Raw genomic sequence first — 22,076 nt, 5'->3', positions numbered from 1 at the left:
TTTTACATGTCACCCCTTCCCACCCCTTCTTACTCCCCCTTCCTGTCGGGGCTGAACTTGGACTTAAAGTTCATCGAGAGTGTCACTATTCATCTTGGTGACCTCGAAAGCTATGGGTTAGACACGTATAACTGTCGTTTTCAGTTATTTTTTTACATGTCATCCCCTTCCCACCCCCAACCTCCTTTGGCGCCAGTGATGTCTTCCCCCACCCCCACCCCCAGTATTCTTTTCCAGAGAGTAAATCATATGTATACCGACATGAGGTATGATGAGCCTGTAGAGTTTATTTAGTTACTATGTCTGCGGGCAGAATGAGCCCCATTTCAGGGAAGCCCCTTCACCCCCACCCCCTTTGGTGCCCTTTAGTGCTTGTGATGTCTTACCACCACAATATTCTTTTCGCGATAGTAAGTCATATGTATATCAAGTTTGGTTGAAACTGCTCAGTGCATTTCAGAGTTATGCTGGAACCACACACACACACTCACACATCCATTTATATATATATATAGATTATTTCCTGTACCACAGTTTGTTTTTATCTGTGTTTGGGCTTTTAGTTACCTGCCTTGTTTATATTATTTGCTAATGAACCAGTTGTCGACATTACAGTGTGTCAATCTGACCTCCCAACAACAACGAACGCTCTTTAGGTTTAGATTATCTTAAGTCGTGTAACGGCTTACTGGGGCCCTGTTGGTCCCCTGTCAAATGCAGTTCCAAACATAGTCGCCGTACATACTCTCTCTCTATCTCTCTCTCTCTCTCTCTCTCTCTCTCTCTCTCTCTCTCTCTCTCTTTCAGGTTACTACTTGATTTATGTATGATATGTTGACATGTAATGTTACAGTGAATTTTACTTTTGATTGTGTTCGATAAGGAACGAGTGGTTTGACAAAGCTGCTAATTTTATCCGGATGTATACATTGCAGAATGTTGATGATGCTATGAATCCAGAGAGAGAGAGAGAGACAGAGAAAGAGCACTCCTTTCGAGCCCTGGACGTAAACTGTACAGCTTACAGGAAACGTGTAGTGGGGGGGAAAAAAGAAAAAGGACTTGAATTTCCGTGTGTACACTTCTGATTGAAGAGTCAGGCCATCATGGGTGTCATGCTGAATTTTAACGCTGTGGAAAGCAAACCAAACGAATGAAACAATTGAAATCCGTGTAAGGGGAATTTCTCTACACGATAACTTGTTCTCGAGCTTTTACGTATTATACATTGTAGGTGTTATTATTATTATTATTATTATTATTATTATTATTATTATTATTATTATTATTATTATTATTATTCAGTAGGTGAAACCTATTCATATGCAACAATCCCAAGGGGCCCATTGACTTGAAATTCAAGCTTCCAAATAATATGGTGTCCGTTAAGAAGAAGCAAGAGGAAGTAAAGGGAAATACAGAAAGAAGAGATACCACTTATCAAAAAAGAAAAAAATATTAATAAATAGATAATAAATAAATAAAAATGTATTGAAATGCAAGAATAGTATTAGGGTAGTAATGCATTGCATTTTTGCTTGAACTTCTGAAGTTCCAACTACACGACTTCCTCTGGGAGGCTGTTCCACAGTCCAACGGTGTGAGGAATAAAGGACCTCTGGAACTGAGAAGTTCGACAGCGAGGCACATTTACTACATGTTGGTGCTACTGTTCAGCAAATCTGGTTACTCTCGGCAGATAAAGGGGATCAGGGATCAATTGTGAATGTGAAGGACCTTTGTTGAAATACAAATTATTATTATTAATTGAGACTGTTAACATTGTTCGGTAGATTTTCATTGTTTAACAATATTGCGTTTTATATTTTGGCAGTAGCACCATAACCCCACTATCTCTTTAAAAGTTATTCGTTTGAGGAGGAGAAAACTGTTACTTTGTCATTGCGAGTTGAAAGGGAATAAAAATACTGAATTTGTTTGATACAAAGTTAGAAAGGAAACAATTTAAATTTACTAATAACAGAAATTAAAAAAATATTCACCAGTTTTGCATTACGAATTGATGGCATCATCTCTGATATTTCTGGGTTAAAGTATTAAAATGGCTTCAAAATTCAATTTTGCCAGATATTGCTTGTTAAAGCACTGTATTCTGCATGTTCATATGCTGTTATGACTTTCATAATAAACTACGAAGTAGCGTTAAGTAACCTTGTCAGCTTTTGTTGGAATATCTGGAAAAAGCAAACAATAATAATAATAATAATAATAATAATAATAATAATAATAATAATAATCTTTATTACAGCTCACGGCCATATACATGGAATATACAAAGTAGAGGCATTACAATAGATACACACAACTAGATACACGAGATAAAATTATAAAAATGATAATTGGCACTATCCACACAGTTGCTCAAGTAGTAGTAAAAATAATAATTACATTAATGGTAGTGACAGTACTAATGTTGAGAATAACAGTAAAAATGTTAAAAATTATAACAGTTAAACAGATTACATAAAAATTAATTTCCAGTTTGGGAACTTAGGTGGTTACACGCCAGTATTGTATGCAAAATGCCTTAGCAATGATTGTACCGATAGTAGTGGTGCAGCACAATCGCCCTCTTTGTTCACCACTCCTCGCGTGTCATTCCAGACAACCTGACCACTGAACAGTTGATGGATTTTCATCTTGTGAGTGCCTGTTCGTTGTGCGTTAGTCTCAAGAATAAACTGTTTATTTGATGTTTTCTTTCCATTTTTCCTTCTGGCATCATGCTTTGATCTACTTGAATGCTGGGTTATTTTGAATAATAATAATAATAATAAATAATAATAATAATAATAATAATAATAATAATAATAATAATGAGGAGGAGGAGGAGAAGAAATTATGAGCTGTTATTAAAATTATTTGCTGTTTCCACGGCATTTATAGTCTTCTCTATTCGTCTTACAGTCTTCTTTTCATTGGCATGTAGCTGGTATATCGAATTTCCTAAGGACATGTCAAGATTTCTGTTGTCTTAGGTTTATTTCCTCTGACGTGTCGACAGCGCACTGGCAGTCATTTGTGAGAGTGCAAAAGTGAATGATACTTGATGCACAGGTATTTATAGTAGGCGGGGTGTTAACGTCGAAACGTTAGAGGAAGAAAACCTAAGACAACAGAAATCTTGATGTCCTTAGGAAACTTGAAATACCATATTATACATGCTAATGAAAAGAAGATTGTAAGCCGAATAGAGAAGACTATACAAATTAAATGCCGTGGAAACAGCTATAATAATAATAATAATAATAATAATAATAATAATAATAATAATAATAATAATAGGGGTCTGCGTCTACCCCATATGTTCACTGCGTCACATACGTGACACACCAAAGCCGTTGGTTAGTTAACTCCTTTCCAGATCTCTACTCCTTTGTGTTCTAGGTTGCATCTATTAATTTTGAATAATTATTACCTTGCCTTCCTACAACGGGATGCTGCCCTTCTGTCAGCCTGTAAGGAATACCCATAAATTATACAAATTGTATACCATATACACAACTTACGGACATGCAACTTAAGTTTGAACAGAATGAAAATCGTTCAGAATATATTGCGAGCTATTTGTTTCAACAACGACGAAGAGCGCATGAACACAATGCAATAAACAAAGAATAATCGGATGATTGTTTGGTGTAGCGTTTTAGTGGTACCAGACAGTTTGTACAAGTGGTGTAATTTCATTGCAGAACTGAATAACTGCGTCATTATCAAATCTCATGCAGCTTTCTTCATACTTTCGCTCTCAGTTGATTCGTCTTACCCTTTGTAAGACGAACTGCGCCAGATCAATCGATATTCGAGATACTTACTTCCGGGTCAGTTGTCGCTTTGAAGTTTAGCCATTGCTCTCTCTCTCTCTCTCTCTCTCTCTCTCTCTCTCTCTCTCTCTCTCTCTCTCTCTCTCTCTCTCTCTGCCTTCTTCAGATTTGCTTGGTAAGGTCGTTGGGCTTTGAAATTTCGGTACTTATGTTGAACTTTATTTTATGCGTACAAACACTGTCAGTTATCTTGCAGCCATTTTTATATATATATATATATATATATATATATATATATATATATATATATATATATATATATATATATATATATATATATATATATATATATATATATATATATATATATATATATATATATATAAATGTATATATATATATATATATATATATATATATATAAATGTGCCTGCCTGCAAGAACAATTTAGCCCCATATTACGTTACTGTTACACGAATTAAATATCTCGAATGTAAAATTTTTTGTTTTCCACAAATGTTCGAACTATAATTGTTATAATTTTCATCAATATCGTTATCACCCATATTCCCAGATATTATTTCCTCCGGTATTCAAGACTCCAAATAACTTACTGAACAACTTCCAAAACTAATAATTATACTCATAGGTATTATATTAATAAAATAATACGATATCCTTACCTGCGCTGCACCTGTCAGCAGTCGCACTGCAAGAAAGAGGTTTGTTGATAATCGGACAGTGAAAGGAGACAGTATTGTAAACAAGGCCGACGAGAAAATGCCCAGGCCAAACATGAGCTTGCCACCCACGTGTTCAGCAAACCTGCCTCCGACCAGGTTTGTCATGATGTTACCGTAGAAATAGGCGCCCAAGACCATTCCTTGAGTTCTCTCGTCCCACAGAAACTCTCCTTGCTGTCAAGAGACATATAGACACAGTTGAGGCAGGTGGTTAAAAAGATTGGGGGAATATGTACAGAATTTAAGGGTGATCACAGCAGAGTTGAGCACGAAGACAGACAACAATTGATGGAGGAAGAATATAAATGAAATAGTATCATAACTTATTTTCAATTTTTTCAGAATCATCATTTACATTTCAGATTTTGTTCTCGCAAATACTCTCACAGCTAGAAATTGTCAACCTGCTCGCACATTGTTTAATCTATAAAAGTGGTTACTTCACTGCCAGTTAATATTTTTGATTTATGATGATCTTGAAAGTTCCACCTATGAAGCAATTAAATTATTCACGTTTCATTCAAGAACATTGTCCCCATGCCATGGATGCGTGGTGAGTTTCCTGTGTGGATGTTTTCTTAATCTACAGTATTTGCTTTATAGCAGGAGGATGTATTATATAGGAATAAATTGTTAAAAGCGATTAAAAGTTGTTATGGTGAAAGTGAAATATGTGAATAGGAGAGTTATTAGTTCGATTTGAGAGTGGGTCTGAAACAGGGGCACGTTATGTCTCCTTGGCTAGTCAGTATCTATATGCATAATGTGACATGAGTAGTCAGGGAAAGATAGTAGATGTAGCTGCAGAGTTTTCGGATAAGAAATAGATTATAATAGGAGGGGAATAGTTGATGTTAGCGACAGTCTGAAAGTGCTTGCAAAAGCACAAAGTTCAGTGTAAACATGATCAAGAATAAGGACAAATGGAAAGCAGAAAAGCTGGAGCATTGACACTCAATGCTCCAGTTTTCCTGGAAAGAATGGAAGTGGTTGATTCCTTCGGGAGAATTTGGAAGCGAGTATAACGGAAGATGGCAGAATGAGAGAGAAGGCGAGTCACATATTAGAGTTAGCAGCGTGTGTGTGTGTGTGTGTGTGTGTGTGCAAAACACGAAATTGAAGACAAGGTGAGAGAATATATGACGGGATTGTCAAGCCAGTTCTCTTTTATGAAAGAGAAGTGCTGATGTTGAATGCAAAGGAAAGAAAGAAAATTGGAATATTTTGTGCAGTATATGTATCGCCAAAAAAATTGGAAAGGGGTGAAAAGATGCAGGAAAGGTGGTGAAAAAATAGATCATTGGTGTTTTAGATGCTTTACTCAAAGGGAGAGAATAGATAATGATAGATTGGTGGAAAGAGAACATGACTAGAAATGTTAGTGGGGAGGAGGAAAGGAAGACCTTGAAAAGATTGGATAGATGCTGTGAAATAAGGAACGTGAATGGTGCATGTTAGCAAGGGAGTTGGATGTGCTGCTGTTAAACCTGTCTTGAGCAAAATGCCCAGAATAGCCCTGGCGGGAACGAAGTTATAAATGGTCTGGAATTGTTAGCAGTGATGGTATATTCAACTAAATAAGACGCCGTTTGATTAATTTTTGAAATATCTCTCATGTAAAAGATGCCTAATGAACTAGGCTACAGAGATTCATGCAAAACTTAGTATTAGTGTAAATTTCATTGCTAGCTCATGTATACTAACTAACACCGGATCAAGTGAAGATGAAAAGTGTCTAGTTTTGCAATTATTTTTTGAATTGTTATTCTCTTATTTCAAGTAATCTGTTGAAGCAATTTTCAAAGGAGAGACAACTTAATGGTTAGGGGATGAATCACCATTAGAACATTAGAAGCAGACTTGAATTGCAATTCCCTAAGCACTCATAAATTGTAGAAGGTTCTCTTCATGAGTATGCATACATTAATAATGTATATATATATATATGCATATATATATATATATATATATATATATATATATATATATATATATTATGCACACACATACACAACCATACACATATGTATGTATATATTCATATATATACATATATAATAAATAAATAAATATATATATATATATATATATATATATATATATATATATATATATATATATGTGTGTGTGTGTGTGTGTATGTATGTAAGTAATCACTAAGTAATCACTAAGCATCTAAAAGTTGACACTATACACGAATACCCTGTCTCACCTGTATATATAAACTGTGAGCATCTTGCTGGTCTTGCATCGGGCAAGTGTCTTCAACATTCATGCTGCTGTTATCGTGATTGCTCTTATTTCCCGTTCTGTCGACCATTGCCACAATGGCAATCGAAATGACGTTTCTCATCATGACTAAGAGAATCACACCTAAGGTTCCAAGAAAGACCATGGAATGACGGGCTCCCCATTTCTCTGAAATATTAATATTGCAGTTATATATATATAATATATATATATATATATATATATGATATATATTATATCACATCACCGTGATTCATATACAGTCAGTAAGCTAAAAACGTCCTTTAATATCCAATTCGCTATACCTCGGAAATAATATATTTTCATATATGTTACCGAAGGGGAATTTTTAACTTATTATCAACTAAAAATTCCCCTTCGGTAACATATATGAAAATACATTATTTCGAGTAGAGGAATTGATATTAAAGGACGTCTGTAACTTACTGATATATATATATATATATATATATATATATATATATATATATATATATATATATATACATATATATATATACTGTTTGTATTAATGAGCATTTATATTGGGTTAATCCACCATTTTTCCTCTGTGACGATTGGTAAGTCACGGCTGTAAAAGGTTTCATCTTTCGCTTGAGAGGTTATTGATCAAGGAGCGGTGAAATGGTAGATTGATTTTAATAACGTTATCTTTCAAATTCCATGTGCGTTATCCTGAATTCAAAATTAGAAACCTAGATGCGTAGCTACCTTTCTGAGAAAAAATGACATAATTAGAGAGGTTCTGGATATGAATTATAACCGCTTTGCTCTTTCGTCTTACTCTTTCGCCAGTGAATTGGTTGTTGAATATTTCGGAGAACATCAAAACATTTTCATCTTCAAAGAATGAACCTTCGGAGAAATGTTTGAGAGATAGAGTTCCTAATGTCATATAAGGTCTTCACTATTAATAGACGCCCACATAGTTACGATTTTCTATCAGACAAACATTCTTACATATGAGCTTTTCAGTCGAGAAACATGCCAAGTGCCATTTTTAAAATATAATAAATTACATTAAAAAATACTTTGACCCGGGATGGCGCTTGGCATGTTTCTCGACTGATAGCCTCATATATGGTTGTATGTATGTGTGTGTGTGCGTGTACGCGGTTTTCTGTTAAAGGGGTGGCTCCAGTTGATGTTACCCTCCCATTCATTAACTAGTATTTTTGGAGTGGTGTTATCATCCTTCTGCCTATCCCATTCCTCCTCTTCAACCCACCATTATCAACCCAGTTCACACGTTAAGTCAGCGGAGGCATGTTTTGCTAACAGAATTTGCCCATCCTGTTTCTTCTTGCGATTTTTTTTCTTATATAAATGACAGACGGTTTCGCCCCATTACAGAGGGTGGTTGTAAAATATTGAAATATTCCGGTTCCTTGGTTGGTTTATTGCAAGGGAAGAGGATGCAGGCTATTTGCATCCGTCCATTTTTCTCGTTTTCTATTGAGGATTTCTTTATGTTTTTAGAAATAAGATTTGCTTGGCCGACATAGGGAGAATGTTCGACGGTTTACGTAGATTTCGGTTGTTGTTGTTGCTTCTTGTTCCGTTATAAATGACTTTCTAGTCTTCTTTCATATTTTTCTCTTGCAGCATCCATGTCGTTTTAACAGTAATACTGTGACGTAAGTGCTTTCAGTAATAAGAGTAACCGCCATGTGACCGTGATGCTGCATGTACATTTTGTACTTTTGTTTGTAGTGTGGCATAGATAAGGGGCTAGGGAGTAGGTTTTCAATTTCTCTCTCTCTCTCTCTCTCTCTCTCTCTCTCTCTCTCTCTCTCTCTCTCTCTCTCTCTCTCTGTATGTGTAGTGACATTATATGATGAAAGACCAGAGTTCCATTTCTTCTTGTGTTTTATCCGTCTTTAGCAATTTTGTACTCGTTTCCTTTATTTTCTCATTCTCTCTTGCCAACATTATTTCCTATCATATACTTCTGTTCATTAATGTTTCTTTCCCCTTTGTTATTCCAGCTTCATAGTCTATACTTCACTGATTCCTCCTCTATTTTATGTCTTCATAACTTTCCTCTCTTATTCTTCCCTACCATTCCTGTTACCACTTTTCTTCGTAAGTATCGGAATACCGATCTTCCTTTATTTACTTTTATTTCTTACTTTATTTCATGTTTTTTCCAATTTCTTTCCATCACTCATCCCATCTTGTAGTCACTCCTTTGTCTCCATTAATCTTCTTTTTCAGTTCCCTCAATTTTTTTTTTTTTTGTCTCGAACAATTCTTTGTTCCATTTTTTTTCTGATTTTATGTCAGCCTTTTCCGCCATGTCTTATTTTCCACGTTTTTTCCAATCTTATATTTTGGTCTCTTGTCACTGATTATCTTTTACACTAATTTACGTATCACTTCTTTTCGTCGTTTCCCTTCTTTTTCTCGTGTATTCTCTCAAACTTTTTAAGCTAAGCAATCATCTGAGGATGTCCCTCTCCCTGATACTTGTCATCTTGAACCTGTTCTTACTAAATTTGCATTTCGCTCAAGGGATGTTAAGGAAATTCTTGATAATCTTGATAGCTGGGGTGGAGAAGATCGTGATAGTTTTTTACCTTTGTTTTTTGAAAAAAGTTTCCAGTGTGTTGTCTCCCAAGATTAGTATAGTCTACAGATTTTTGTGTCGACGTAGCATCTTTGTGGATGAGCGCAAGCTTAACAATACAGTGCCTGTTTCAAAGAGTGGCATACCTGCAGACTGCAGTAACTACAGGCCAATTTCAACTCTCCCTGTGGTCTCCAAAGTTGCTGAAAAACTTATTTTTAAGCCACTATATAAGTATGTGGAATCTAAAGGATTTTTAGCTGATGGTCAATATGCTTATAGGAAGCAGTTAGGTACCTGCGATGCTCGTTTAGACTTAACATGCCATTTGCAAGAGAACCTTGATAAGGGTTTTGAGTGCAGAGTAATTCAAATAGATTTTAGTGCTGCTTTCGATTTAGTAAATCACAATGCACTTATTTATAAACTTCAGAATCTTGGAATGGGGGGATATGTTTTAGCATTACTTCAAGATTTCCTTACAAGTAGGCAGGAGCGAGTTGCTATTAATGGGATCTTAAGGGGACCAAGACCTATTGTGTCTGGAGTTCCACAGGGCAGTGTTCTTGATCCACTGTTATTTGTAGTGTATACGAGTGATATGGTTGTTGGCCTAGAAAACAAAATTGTTCAATATGCCTCAATGCGGACAAAGAGCGGATTAGTGAATAGTGTAGTCGATGGAGTTTAAGGCTGAACTCCAGTAAAACGAAAACACTATGGATTAGCAGATCTCGTACAGATTTTCCACTCAGTCCTCCCCTTCAGGTGGATGGGACTTTCCTGAATGAGTCTGAGGCTTTAACTATTCTAGGTGTAACTTTTGACTCACGTCTTACTTTTGAGAAACATCTAACGAAAGTTTCAGGAAATGCAGGACGAAAGTTGGGTATTGTTTGTAAGGTCTCGTATATTTATAACAGTGATAAAATCAGTGCAACCTGTTTTAGGCTATTTGTGCTTCCTCTGCTAGAATACTGTTCTCCGGTGTGTATATCTGCTTCTGCCAGAAATTTATCTCTTTTAGATAGAGTGGTTCTTGGTGGTAGGTTTCTGTTTCCTAGTATTAGCAGTTATGACTTGGACCATCGACAGGTGATCTCTTGTTTGTCACTTTTTCATAAGTTGTATTTTAACAGGGATTTTTCACATTCACAATTGATCCCTGATCCCCTTTACCTGACGAGAGCAACCAGATTCGCTGAACAGCAGCGTCAATATTCAGTAAATGTGCCTCGCTGTAGAACTTCTCAGTTCCAGAGGTCCTTTATTCCTCACACCATTGAACTGTGGAACAGCCTCCCAGAGGATGTCGTTCAAATGGAACTTCAGAAGCTCAAGCGAAGATGCATTGCATTACTACCCTAATACTATTCTCCTTGCATTTTAATGCGTTTTTATCAATTTATTGATATGTTAATTTATGTTTTTTATTTTTTAATAAGTGATCTCTTCTTTCCGTATTTCCCTCTACTTTCTGCTACTTCTTCCTAATGAACACCATATTCTTTGGAAGCTTGAATTTCAAGTCCATTAATGGCCCTGTGGGCTTGTTCCATTTGAATAGGGTTCATCTACTGAATAATAATATCAGTTTTTCTCCTGATTCATTTACTGTGCCGTCGTGTTTTGGTTAGTCTTCTCTTTGTTCCCTCAGTTCCTTCTTCGTTCTCTAATCCTTCTCTAACCGTCCTCCCGTTTCCTCATTTCCCTTTTTTATCGCCAGATTCCCGTGCCCTTCTTCCTTCTCCATCTTTTCTCCACCATTCTCTCTCCCCCGACGCGCGATAGCTGTGGCCGCCTCCCCTGTCGCGCTCTATCACCCGAGAATGCAATTGGAAGAGAGAGAGAGAGAGAGAGAGAGAGAGAGAGAGAGAGAGAGAGGCAGGCAGGAAGGTCACCCATCCGTTATGTGCTTGCGCTTCCTTCCAAGACTCTGCAGGCTTGGTGTGGCTGAATCCCATGGAAATGGTGATCTGCTTATATTCTGCAGGATTCCATTGTGCGTTCTGCAGGATTTCGTCATATAATCTGCAATATTTCGGTTTATCCCCTGAAGGATGTCGGTATTTTTCCTTTACGATTCTTTCAAATATTCGAGTAGATTTTATAATGTGTTCAGAATGGCTCCAGTAATGAATGTATATTATTCTGTAGGCATCCGTTGTCCGTTATCCAGGCTTCCATTATTTACAGCTAAGTAACTTATTGAATATTCTTGAATATTATATTATACCCTATACTCTGTAGTAGTTCCAGCACTTACATTAGTAACCTTCAGGATTCCATTATTATTATTTTGAAATGACACGGGAACGAAAAGAACGTTTTTACCGTTGTGTGTATGTATATGTGGTATATGTATGCTATATATATGTGTGTATTTATATAGTATATATATAAACATATATATGTGTGTGTGCGCTTGCGTGCATGTGTGCGTGCAAATGCATGTGTGTGGGTGGTGTCGTTGCTCAATGGTATAAGATTTTGGTCCGACCTCTTGTCGCCACCCCCTGTAAATTGGAAAATTTCTGAAAGTGATATATGTGCGTACATACTCTGATTGATTATTTTTTGCTTTTGAAAATACATCATTACAGGAGAGTCTTTTTTTACAATCATTACAAGCAATAGGTTCATTAGGTTATAAAAGATTTTATCATGTCAGAAATGTTGATTACCAATAGTATGTGCGCGTATTTTGAAAACAGTCATACCAAACATTAAAACTATAATGGATTTAATTGGAAAGTCACTCCATATATAATTTTTTGTAGGAAAATGTAAATTCCTCAAAACAGATTTGTGGAAATACTAAAAGTTTACAGCAGAAACTCCTCTCAAGTCACATAAAAAGTCACTATTTTTGCAAGGACTTTTTTTTTTTTTTTAATTTATGGCACCAGTAATTTATGACCTTCGGTTATAGGTCCTACAAACAGACGCAGATTTCGATTTTTCTCTCTCTCTCTCTCTCTCTCTCTCTCTCTCTCTCTCTCTCTCTCTCTCTCTCTCATGGCAAGGGTCAAATTCAGGTTGCCTAGATTCAGAGGACCTCATCCAAACATGCTAGAAAAACAAGTGATTTTATGAACGCCAACTACGACTTTCCTATATTCAGTCTTGATTATCTTCCTGTTGTGAATGATAGTGAATCATTAGACCATGCCTTCGGTCTCTCAAAAATCTATTATACTGTGTCTTGTTGTGTTTTAGTACCCATTAAACTGGAAGAAAATTGCACAAAAAGAGACCTTCCAAATGGAAAGAATTTCGTCATGGGTAAAATTCTTGTCAGTCTCTTCTTTTGACAGTTTCTCGTTTTTCAGTATACAGTGAGGTAAACAATATAATTCTAATTCTAAAAACTTTTAGTCGTAATGTAGACCACAAACGTCCCTTAGTAAATTCTCTCTCTCTCTCTCTCTCTCTCTCTCTCTCTCTCTCTCTCTCTCTCTCTCTCTCTCTCAACGTTCCAAAGGTCTGGGCGGGCTTTTGACCTTTTGTCTAAAGTCTCATGACTCACAAATCAATAGCAAAGACAACAACAAGAGGCGGCCTCGAACATCGTGTTTGTTCTCTTCCGCCGCGAGAAGAACATTGCATCGAGGAAATAGCTGGAGATGGAAAACGTCATCCTTGATTGAGCTCCTTGGCATCTCTCTTAACCGACTTTGACATACCATTCGGATATTTGGTAGTTTCTTCGTCCTCTTCTCCTTTCTCCTCTTCTTCCTCCTCCTCTCCTTCGCATCGCAAGGGCCGGTCAACGACTGGAATGAAATCCACGGAAGCGTGGATGGAAGTGGTGGAAGCTATGGTTCGCATGGTGCCATTCCAGGGCTGCTGGAAGAGGGGAGAAGAAAAATTAAGGAGAATTTCATGGCGCCATTTCTGCTGTCTGGAGAGGAAAATAAAATGGGTGGAAATAGAATAATAGAGACATAAACAGAAATGATTTTTATATTATTTTTTGCGATATATGACCACATAGAATTAAAATGTACATCTCATGCATACAAATATATATCTCACACTTAATTGAAAACACAAATTAATTAAAAATTTCTCTTACGAATAAACAGTTTTATGCATGCATCAAATTTCTACAAGACGAATGGCGTTTTGTGCATGTATCTTATGTAAGAGATTTTACAAGACAGTAAAGATTTTACATACTATATTATATTTATTTATATTATGGTATATTATATTGTATATATATAATATATATATATATATAATATATATATACACACACACACACATAATCAACAAACAGAAAAATACGGATACGCATGTGCAAGTATACGAGCATTCTCATGCCAAAGTACGTGTCCGTGTCATTTTCACCCATTGACTTACATTATATTCAAGACAGTTCTTACGGGTTGTACTGAGATCACAGGATCATGAATGTCGATGTAGGCTTCTTAACGCCCCACCTACCTGTGATCTCTCATCGGCCTCTGTTTTCGTTTACTAGAAAGGTTGATATGATGCTCAAATATCCAACTCGGAATACTACAGAAACATAAATTAAGTTGAATAGCATTATCGTTAGTCTTAGGTGATTGTTCTTGCTTGCAATTATGTTTCGCTCCCAGTTTGCGTCCTCAAGCACGCGCGCACACACATACACACACAAAAACGCACACAGACACACACACACAGGCACACAACCGACTATTCTGATTTCTGAAACGAGTAACTCCAACTCCCGCGACCACTGTTGACTTAATATATGCTTGTGAACATCGAATACTTCAAATTTGTTTTAGCCATCAGCTGTTCTCTCCCAAATCTTTGTCGTTTGGGAATTTACTCCTTCGTATTTTGTTCTAGGAATTTTATAGTGATTAGTGCATCTGTGGTTGTCAGATTAATTTTATAAACAAATATAGTAAAGTCCAGATGCCACTACGAAAAACAAATGTCACCAAGGCAAAATCTTTTAAAGTGATTTTGACCGTGTTTCTTGTGAACAATTTCGACATTGTCCCTTATGAAAGATAAACTCCCTTGGAACCTCATCAGACGGTTTTCTTATTTTGTCTTGCGAATGCCAACTTTTGTTTGAACATGCCATAAAGTTTCTGATTGCGAGAAGATTTATCAGTTTACTCTCCCGGTGGCTGTAAACAGTTGAAGGCAGCTTTGTGTTTTTGTCCGTTCGTTCGGCTTCACTGATTTCAGCGCTCTTTCCCGGCGGAAAACTTAGGAAAGGAAGGTATTTTTCCATCCTAATATATAGCTTGTCATTACGGGAGTCACAGGTTTTGGTGTTGTGCTGTACTCGTGAGGATTCTTAATAAAAATTGTTGTCGATAGTGTCTTATTTAGTGTCTTACAGTTGTATTGTTGCCTCCGAGTACTATTTAACAGTGGAATGTTATTAGTTTTAAATTAGCTTATTCTATTTCGTATTAGCTTTCATTCGTTAAAGAAATACAGTTTATGCTTAAATCAATGTTTATAGACTAAAGAGGAAAATTATGCATACATATACACACACACATATATATATACATATCTATATATATATATATATATATATATATATATATATATATATATATATATATATATATATATATGTGTGTGTGTGTGTGTGTGTGTGTGTGTGTGTGTGTGTGTGTGTGTGTAAAAGTATATAAGAAATTTCGTCAGTTATACACACATGACCAGTCTCTCTCAGTAGCCGAATGATTAGGTCGACCGTCTATCGCTGTGTCTAAACCAAAGGTCTGGCTTCGAATCCTAGCCCGAGCAGACTCGCTTCTCAATTTTAATTCTCCTTGGCTATAAGGTCTTACCAAGATAGCGTGAATTCGGTAGTAGGTGTAACTTGTGGCTTAATATCTGTAAATACACACACACACATATATACATATATATATATATATACATATATATATATATATATATATATATATATATATATATATATATATATTATATATATATATATATATACATATATATATATATATATATAGATATAGATAGATAGATAGATAGATATATATGTACATTATGATACTGTAAACCCTACAGAAGTTTTAAAACTTGCTGTCATTTTCTGATTTTGGTTCAAGCATCAGAATGGATTTTTTTAAGTGTTACATTTAATATATATTTTAAAGAAGCAAGTTTTTTTCAGTCATAAAGTCAGTGACCTGATTTTGTTAACTGGTTTTTATGATTACTGAAAGGTGACAGGGTTTTTTTTATATAATGAAAGTTGGTATATAAACTGAAAGTTGGTAATTCAGACTGAAATTAAACGTCTGATAATTGTGTAATATATAATTTCGAGATAAACAGTACTGTTTTAAACAAGTGCACTCATGCATATTAGTCAGATTTGTATTTGATAAAGATATTAAACATTGCTTGAGATTATGAGTTTATTATCAGACAACTGATAAAATAATGAGACAATTGCATCCAATGGATGGTCTGATCAGAAGGCCAAGGTGACTGCAGTACAAAAAATATTTTAATCCACAAATAGTAAATCTCGTCGATTGTCAGTTCTTTTAATAATATACTGAATTCAATATTTTTTTCTCGTGACATTTTCGATTAGGAAATTCTAAGGTCGAATTTTGCAAAATTTGTTCGGTATTTTTATTCTTCCCGAAGGAGTCTTATTTTCTTCAGTTATTAGTTTTCCCTCTTGTGTAACTAATACTCCTTTTATTGGGAAAGGGCTGAGCAGTCGAATAATTGCCTCAGTCGTGACATGCGTGGTTTGTCTTGAACCCTGCGTAAAAAGAAATACAAAATAACTGGATTTTGTCTTTAATTATTACAATTACAGCATGGGATTATCATAAATAGTTGAAACCTTTCGTATTGGATTTACACATGCACTTCTGCGTATGTATTGTGTTGTTTTCATTTGTGCATTTACTCTAAGACGTAAATGTGTAGTTACATTTGAGTAATATACTCTGGTCGTTCTGTTGTTTCGCACACTAGTCTGCTTTGTTACCATTCCGGCATCGGTAGGCTTCAGTTGGCGGATTCATTTAAAAATATCTTATGCAGATAATGCCAAAATATCAAGACGGTTATTGCCTAGGATTCTCCCAAATCTCTGCTTGAGAGAAAACTAAAAGTAAATATGAAAACTCGTGATGGCAAAACACTTCATAGCTGAGCGAATGTTCGTCGGCAGAGACTCTACCTGGCAATTACATTGCCCAAGTGTGTTAATTAGGCTGTTAAATCTTACCACGAAAGCCTTTTGAGATCTTCTCAAGGATTTCATGGAACGGGAGAGAGAGAGAGAGAGAGAGAGAGGATTATTTCATTCTGCTTATGTAATGTTTAATTATCATATATATTTTTAATCTGGTATATAGTTTAGTTTGTTATTGTTTTATCTTTTTTAATGATATTTACTTTTTCTGTCCTGTGTTAATCATAAGTTGTTCTTTATGATTCGAATATAAAAACTATTTACTATCGCTGTATTTAATACCGATTTTGACGACAGCTTGCTTCAGTTATAAAACAATGAGGGAAGTTATCGAGCGAACTGTTTCCGCAGCCATGGTATTATTTAGGCGCTCAGTTACAATAATTGCACTAACTGGCCGAGGCATTGGAACTGACCGACGTTACCGATCAGTTACTCATCGTATTTATCGATTGCAGAAAAGATCGCAACAACCGTCTCATGACGGAAGATAGGGTGATGTGCAATAACAAGATTGCGGGGCGGGGCAGAGCTCCCTGAAATAGTCGGCATACTGGGGTATTCATAAACCAGAATGTTTAGAGATGTTAGACTTTGAAAATTTAAATGCTTAAAATATTGGTGGATGAGAGATGTCAACTACTATTTTACTCACGCTTAATTGAAAATATTGGGAGATTTAATGGATAGTAAATCGTGAGAAAAACCGTCATCCAGGAGACACTGGAACGAGAAACGAAGGAAAACCATTTCAAATCAAGTTTGAACTACAAAAGATGACAGGGAAGCAAAGGTATATAGACATGGCTGACCGAATCACTCTGGTGATCAGTAGAGGTGACAAGTAAGTTCACGAAAGGTTCAGGGGAGATTATATCCCTGCAGAACACCACGACAGGTGGGAATGAAGCATATGGTATGTGTTCCCTCAACAATAACAGGTATAAGAAGACAGTCAAAGTTTTAATTCCAGAATGCCAAATGCGCTAGAGCAGACGTACGAATTTCAGCAGAGGTAAAGTCTAAACATCTGTAGCTTATTTGTAGACAGTGTATTGACGAGACCAAAAGTAGCCCCTCTGCAGGGGGCTAGTGCCGTCAGTGCACGTCACGTTGTGCCCTTACTAAAAGGTGTTTGCAGAGTTCCTTCGTCCCCTAGCTACACCCCAAATTTTAAAATGAGTTCTTCGTTGGGTGAGCGGGTTCCGTTCTCAGCTACCACTCTGTTGGCCGCGAGTTTGAATCTCCGACCGGCCAATGAAGAATAAGAGGAATTAATTTTCTCGCTATGATGTGGTTTGGATTCCACAATAAGCTGTAGGTCCCGTTGCTAGGTAACCAATTGGTTCTTAGCCATGTAAAATAAATCTAATCCTTCGGGCCAGCCCTAGGAGAGCTGTTGATCAGCTCAGTGGTCTGGTTAAACTAAGCTATACTTAACTAACTTTAGCATTTTACTTGACCGCCATTCCCGCTTCCTTTCTTCATGTTTGCTGTCTTGCCTCTCTAACTATTACTTCTTAGTGCAAATGTTTGGTATTTTTCCATGTTTCACCCTTAGGTCCTCGTCCGTCATTTCTTTTATTTTCTGGATCTCTTTGCCGTACTGTCCAACCACTCCAATTCTCGCTTTTCAGTCGTGAGCGCTGAATGGCTGAAAGTGCCCCAGCCCTTTGCTTGGCGGACTAACTTTCCTAAAATCAAGTGCACAATAAAGGAGGTGCTTCTATAAAAAAAAAAAAAAAAGCGACAATAGGACGTTGGTTTGAAAAGGTTAAGTGGTGTCCCATCCAGATTTGGAGCATGATTGACTAAAACATTACGTCAAATGTCAGTTTTGACACAGACATTGAGCATTAGGCAATACACAAATGTTTTTGAGTTAATTTCAGCGACAGATTGTTCAGGGGATCAAAATGGCATATGACCGGGATTTTATTGCCACTTACAAAGAATTAAAAGATTAATGTAGAAAGCCAGATAAATATAAGGAAATTATGTGAACCTTCTTCTTAAAATATCCAGTGCACTATATGTATTTTAATGTAATGAATAACTGTTGCAAACTAGGGAGTATTTTCTCTAGTAAACTATAAGGCCGGCCACAACGTGCAGTTTTAACTCAGTTAGTTGTTTTTGACACAGTTTAAACTTCAGTTAAAAAAAATGAAATAACAAGACAGTTCAATCCCTCGGTTTTTACCATGGATTGTTGTTTGCTCTCGTTGTATTCTTTTTACTACAAACAAATAGAAAAAAGAAAATAAAATGTCTTTGTTCTGGTTAAGAACAAATCAATGTTCTGATATTAAATTATTAAAAGATATGAAGAACCAATTGAAACTCATTTGTTGAAACGTTATTGATTAAAAGGACATAAAAAAAAACTGGCATAGTGGGCTGACATTTTTTAATTTTCATATCATTTCAATTTGCGAAAGCCATTTCTCATAAGGGCCTAATTTATATTCCAAACATTGGGGTCTTTAGGTGTTCAGTCACTGATAAAAATGTTTTTATCATGATACAGTTGCATCAGTTTTATTTTATTTAATTGAAATTTAAAGGAAATGCCATTTTTGGTAATATTTATTTTTTTTCTTTAACTATTATATTTTGTTTTGTAATGTTGCTTTATGGTAATACTTTTGTTTACAATGACCTTTCATAGTTTGTGTTTGAAAACATCTAGAGAACAGATTTCTTTACTCAAATTATTTAAATCACATGTATGTATTAATAGATGTCTAAAAGAAATTTATTTCAAACGTTGAATATATAATATGAAATATATATGTGTGTGGTACGTATGTATGTTTATGTAAATTTTTTAGTTAGTTATCATTTCCCAAACGTCATTCATTTGTAAAAGTTTCTATATTGCTGTTTTCTTCATTAAAGTATTTTACAGTTTGTATGTAAAGAGTTACCCTAAGAAACAAGGAACGTTTATTTGCCACAGGGAACAGATCAATAGAGTTCAAGAATTCAACAATACTTCGTTTTGTTTATTCCATCTCATCAAATGCAAAACAACCTGTAGAAATGATGAAGTTGATGAATATACAGATTACGACTCCCCACACACGCTCAGTTCAGTTACTCTCTTTCAGTTAAAAATATGGAACATTGCATTTGTCTCTTTAACTGTACAGTTTTGTTGAACTGACGAAATGACCAACTGAGATACCCACACACGTGCAGTTTTAACTGACAGTTATAACTGAACAGTTATAACTGTCTTAAAACTGCAGTGTGGGCAGTATTTTCTCTAGTTGTTTTTATTTTCGTAAATGAAATAACAAGAGAGATCAGTATTGTTGTTTCCGCTGTATATTTTTACGCTACAAGTATAAAATGTCTTTGTTCTGGGAAGACATCATATCGTCTTAAGATATAGCCAGAAACTCCTTTAACGTAAAAATGACATACATAGTGCCATCCGTATTCTAATTGTTATTTCCATCTTACTTTTATCATGATACATGTTATCCAGATTTATTTTATCATGAGGACATTTTTTCCTTTTTTTGCAACTTTGATTTGTTTTGCTCCTGTAAATACATCTTTCAAAATTATTTACTGGAAATCTTCTAAAAGAAATCTTTCCAAACGCTGAATATTAAAAGAAATTTATATAGGGGCTTTGGTGTGTATATTTTTTCCCCTTTCTTCTCGCCTCCCAAACGTCACATGTGCAAATGATAATATGATTCTGGAAAGAATTAGAATACTAATATGGTTGGGAACAGCCCAGAATTCTAGCATATCATTCTTCCTGTCAGAAGAAATAAGTGTAATGTCTTTGTTGACCTAACTTCGTGGCTTGTGATAAACGTTTGTTCACAATGGTTGCCGCCAGTGCGCCTCATGCAGAAATGAGGAAAATCCTTTGAGATTCTTTAAAAAGAGTGCCATCAACTAGCTGCAACCGCCTCGTTCCTTTACTGTACCTCCATCCATATTCTCTTGCTTCCATCTTACTTTCCCTCTCTCTAACAATTGATTCATAGTGCTGCAACTGAGAGGTTTTCCTCCTCTCTCTCTCTCTCTCTCTCTCTCTCTCTCTCTCATCATTGTATTATAAATAATGCATTTATTTTAAATACGTTGGCACAAACGCATCTTCATGCGCGTGTGTTTTGTTTAATCTATGCTAGTTACGAAGTTTTAATTTCCATCAAGTAATGAATTAGTTGCTGATATCCGTGACTTTGCCTTCGAAGAAATTATGTAGTAATTCTTGGTTAATATTCTAAATTACATTCTAGAAAACATACCACCCATGGCAGTTAATTCTGGACAAGCCCTAAACCTTCTGTTATTAACAAGACATATTTTTTTTTATGGTGAGCTGCTTTTTGTCATCGGCAACACTGGTTCTTCCTTTTTTGAGCTGTCCTTAACAATCTGCTGAGGAATCAGTAGATTCACTGATTTGCTGTCAAATATATTTGTTCAACAGAGTAATTGTCTCGTACGGTGCTGCATGAAATGTACATTTCAGTCGCGAACAATTAAAGATTTTTCCAGGAATGTGTTTGTAATAAATTATAAAGAGTAGAGTTCTTTGTCAAACTTGCGATTAAGAAAAAGATGTTGTCGAGGGTGGATCAAAAAAGCAATGAATATGCTGTTAGTGCACAGATACGCAGTACAACGTTATCACGAACGTTCTAGAACGAAACTACGGAATAGGCGTTCGGGTTACAGACTACCTAAGATTGTTTCCTTTGGAAGTGTATTTGGTTGTAATTAGTGATAATTCTCTAGACATCTCTCAACCTGTCATTACATATTATGTGAAATGTCGTATTGTCCAACACTTTGCACTGTAAATAAATGCCCACCTTTGAAAAGTGTGAAAATGAAAAGTTTTCACGCTTTTCATCGCATGTAGAAAATTTTATTTTTCTGATAAATATAGTTCGTTCCTTTTTTTATAGTTCATTACTGGCTGACGCGTTTATATGAAATGTCTTTGTCACTGCAATATTATGCTGTCCTATAATACATATTTGTGCAGGGAGGTGAGGTCATAGTAGACAAGCAATATCTTTAAGTGAAGCCGAAATGCTGAAAATAAAGAGAGCTAAGAATTCTTTCTCTTTGAATACATTAACATTGCTTCATGCAACAGAAATGAACTGTATTACAGCTGCCTAGTAATTATGCTTATACTTCAGTGGCCTAGTTAAAAAACACAAATTCAAAGTAATGTATAATTGCTAGAACAACAAGGTACTTGATTAATCGCTAGCTGCACTGTTATCACATCATCATCATAATAACAATAATATAATAATAATAATAATAATAATAATAATATTATTATTATTATTATTATTATTATTATTATTATTATTATTATTATTATTATTATTATTATTATTATACACACTTTACGAAAAAAACTAAAAGGCTATTCAGTTGCTAATCAGTATTCCACGGAACGGATGCCAGAGGTGAATGAGAAAAACAAAGCGAGAGAAAGG

General features: G+C 35.5%; 1 protein-coding gene across 2 annotated transcripts in view; it reads right to left on the bottom strand.

Annotated features, from left to right (window-relative positions):
• The window catches only part of LOC136845569 (sialin-like), a 42,090-nt gene that overhangs the window by 15,822 nt on the left and 4,192 nt on the right, over nucleotides 1-22,076 (bottom strand). Inside the window, exons 2-4 of one of the 2 annotated variants that reach the window (XM_067115743.1) lie at nucleotides 13,055-13,217; nucleotides 6,741-6,946; nucleotides 4,469-4,702 (exon numbers count right to left, since the gene is read on the bottom strand). In XM_067115743.1, the coding sequence (XP_066971844.1) occupies nucleotides 4,469-4,702; nucleotides 6,741-6,946; nucleotides 13,055-13,199 (585 nt within the window). In that variant the 5' untranslated portion in view covers nucleotides 13,200-13,217. The remainder of the gene's footprint in view (nucleotides 1-4,468; nucleotides 4,703-6,740; nucleotides 6,947-13,054; nucleotides 13,218-22,076) is intronic. The other variant, XM_067115742.1, reaches the window with a different exon arrangement.

Source organism: Macrobrachium rosenbergii, chromosome 14 (assembly GCF_040412425.1).
Source record: "Macrobrachium rosenbergii isolate ZJJX-2024 chromosome 14, ASM4041242v1, whole genome shotgun sequence".
NCBI classification, from domain to species: domain Eukaryota; kingdom Metazoa; phylum Arthropoda; class Malacostraca; order Decapoda; family Palaemonidae; genus Macrobrachium; species Macrobrachium rosenbergii.
This window is presented reverse-complemented; position numbering and strand designations above follow the sequence as displayed.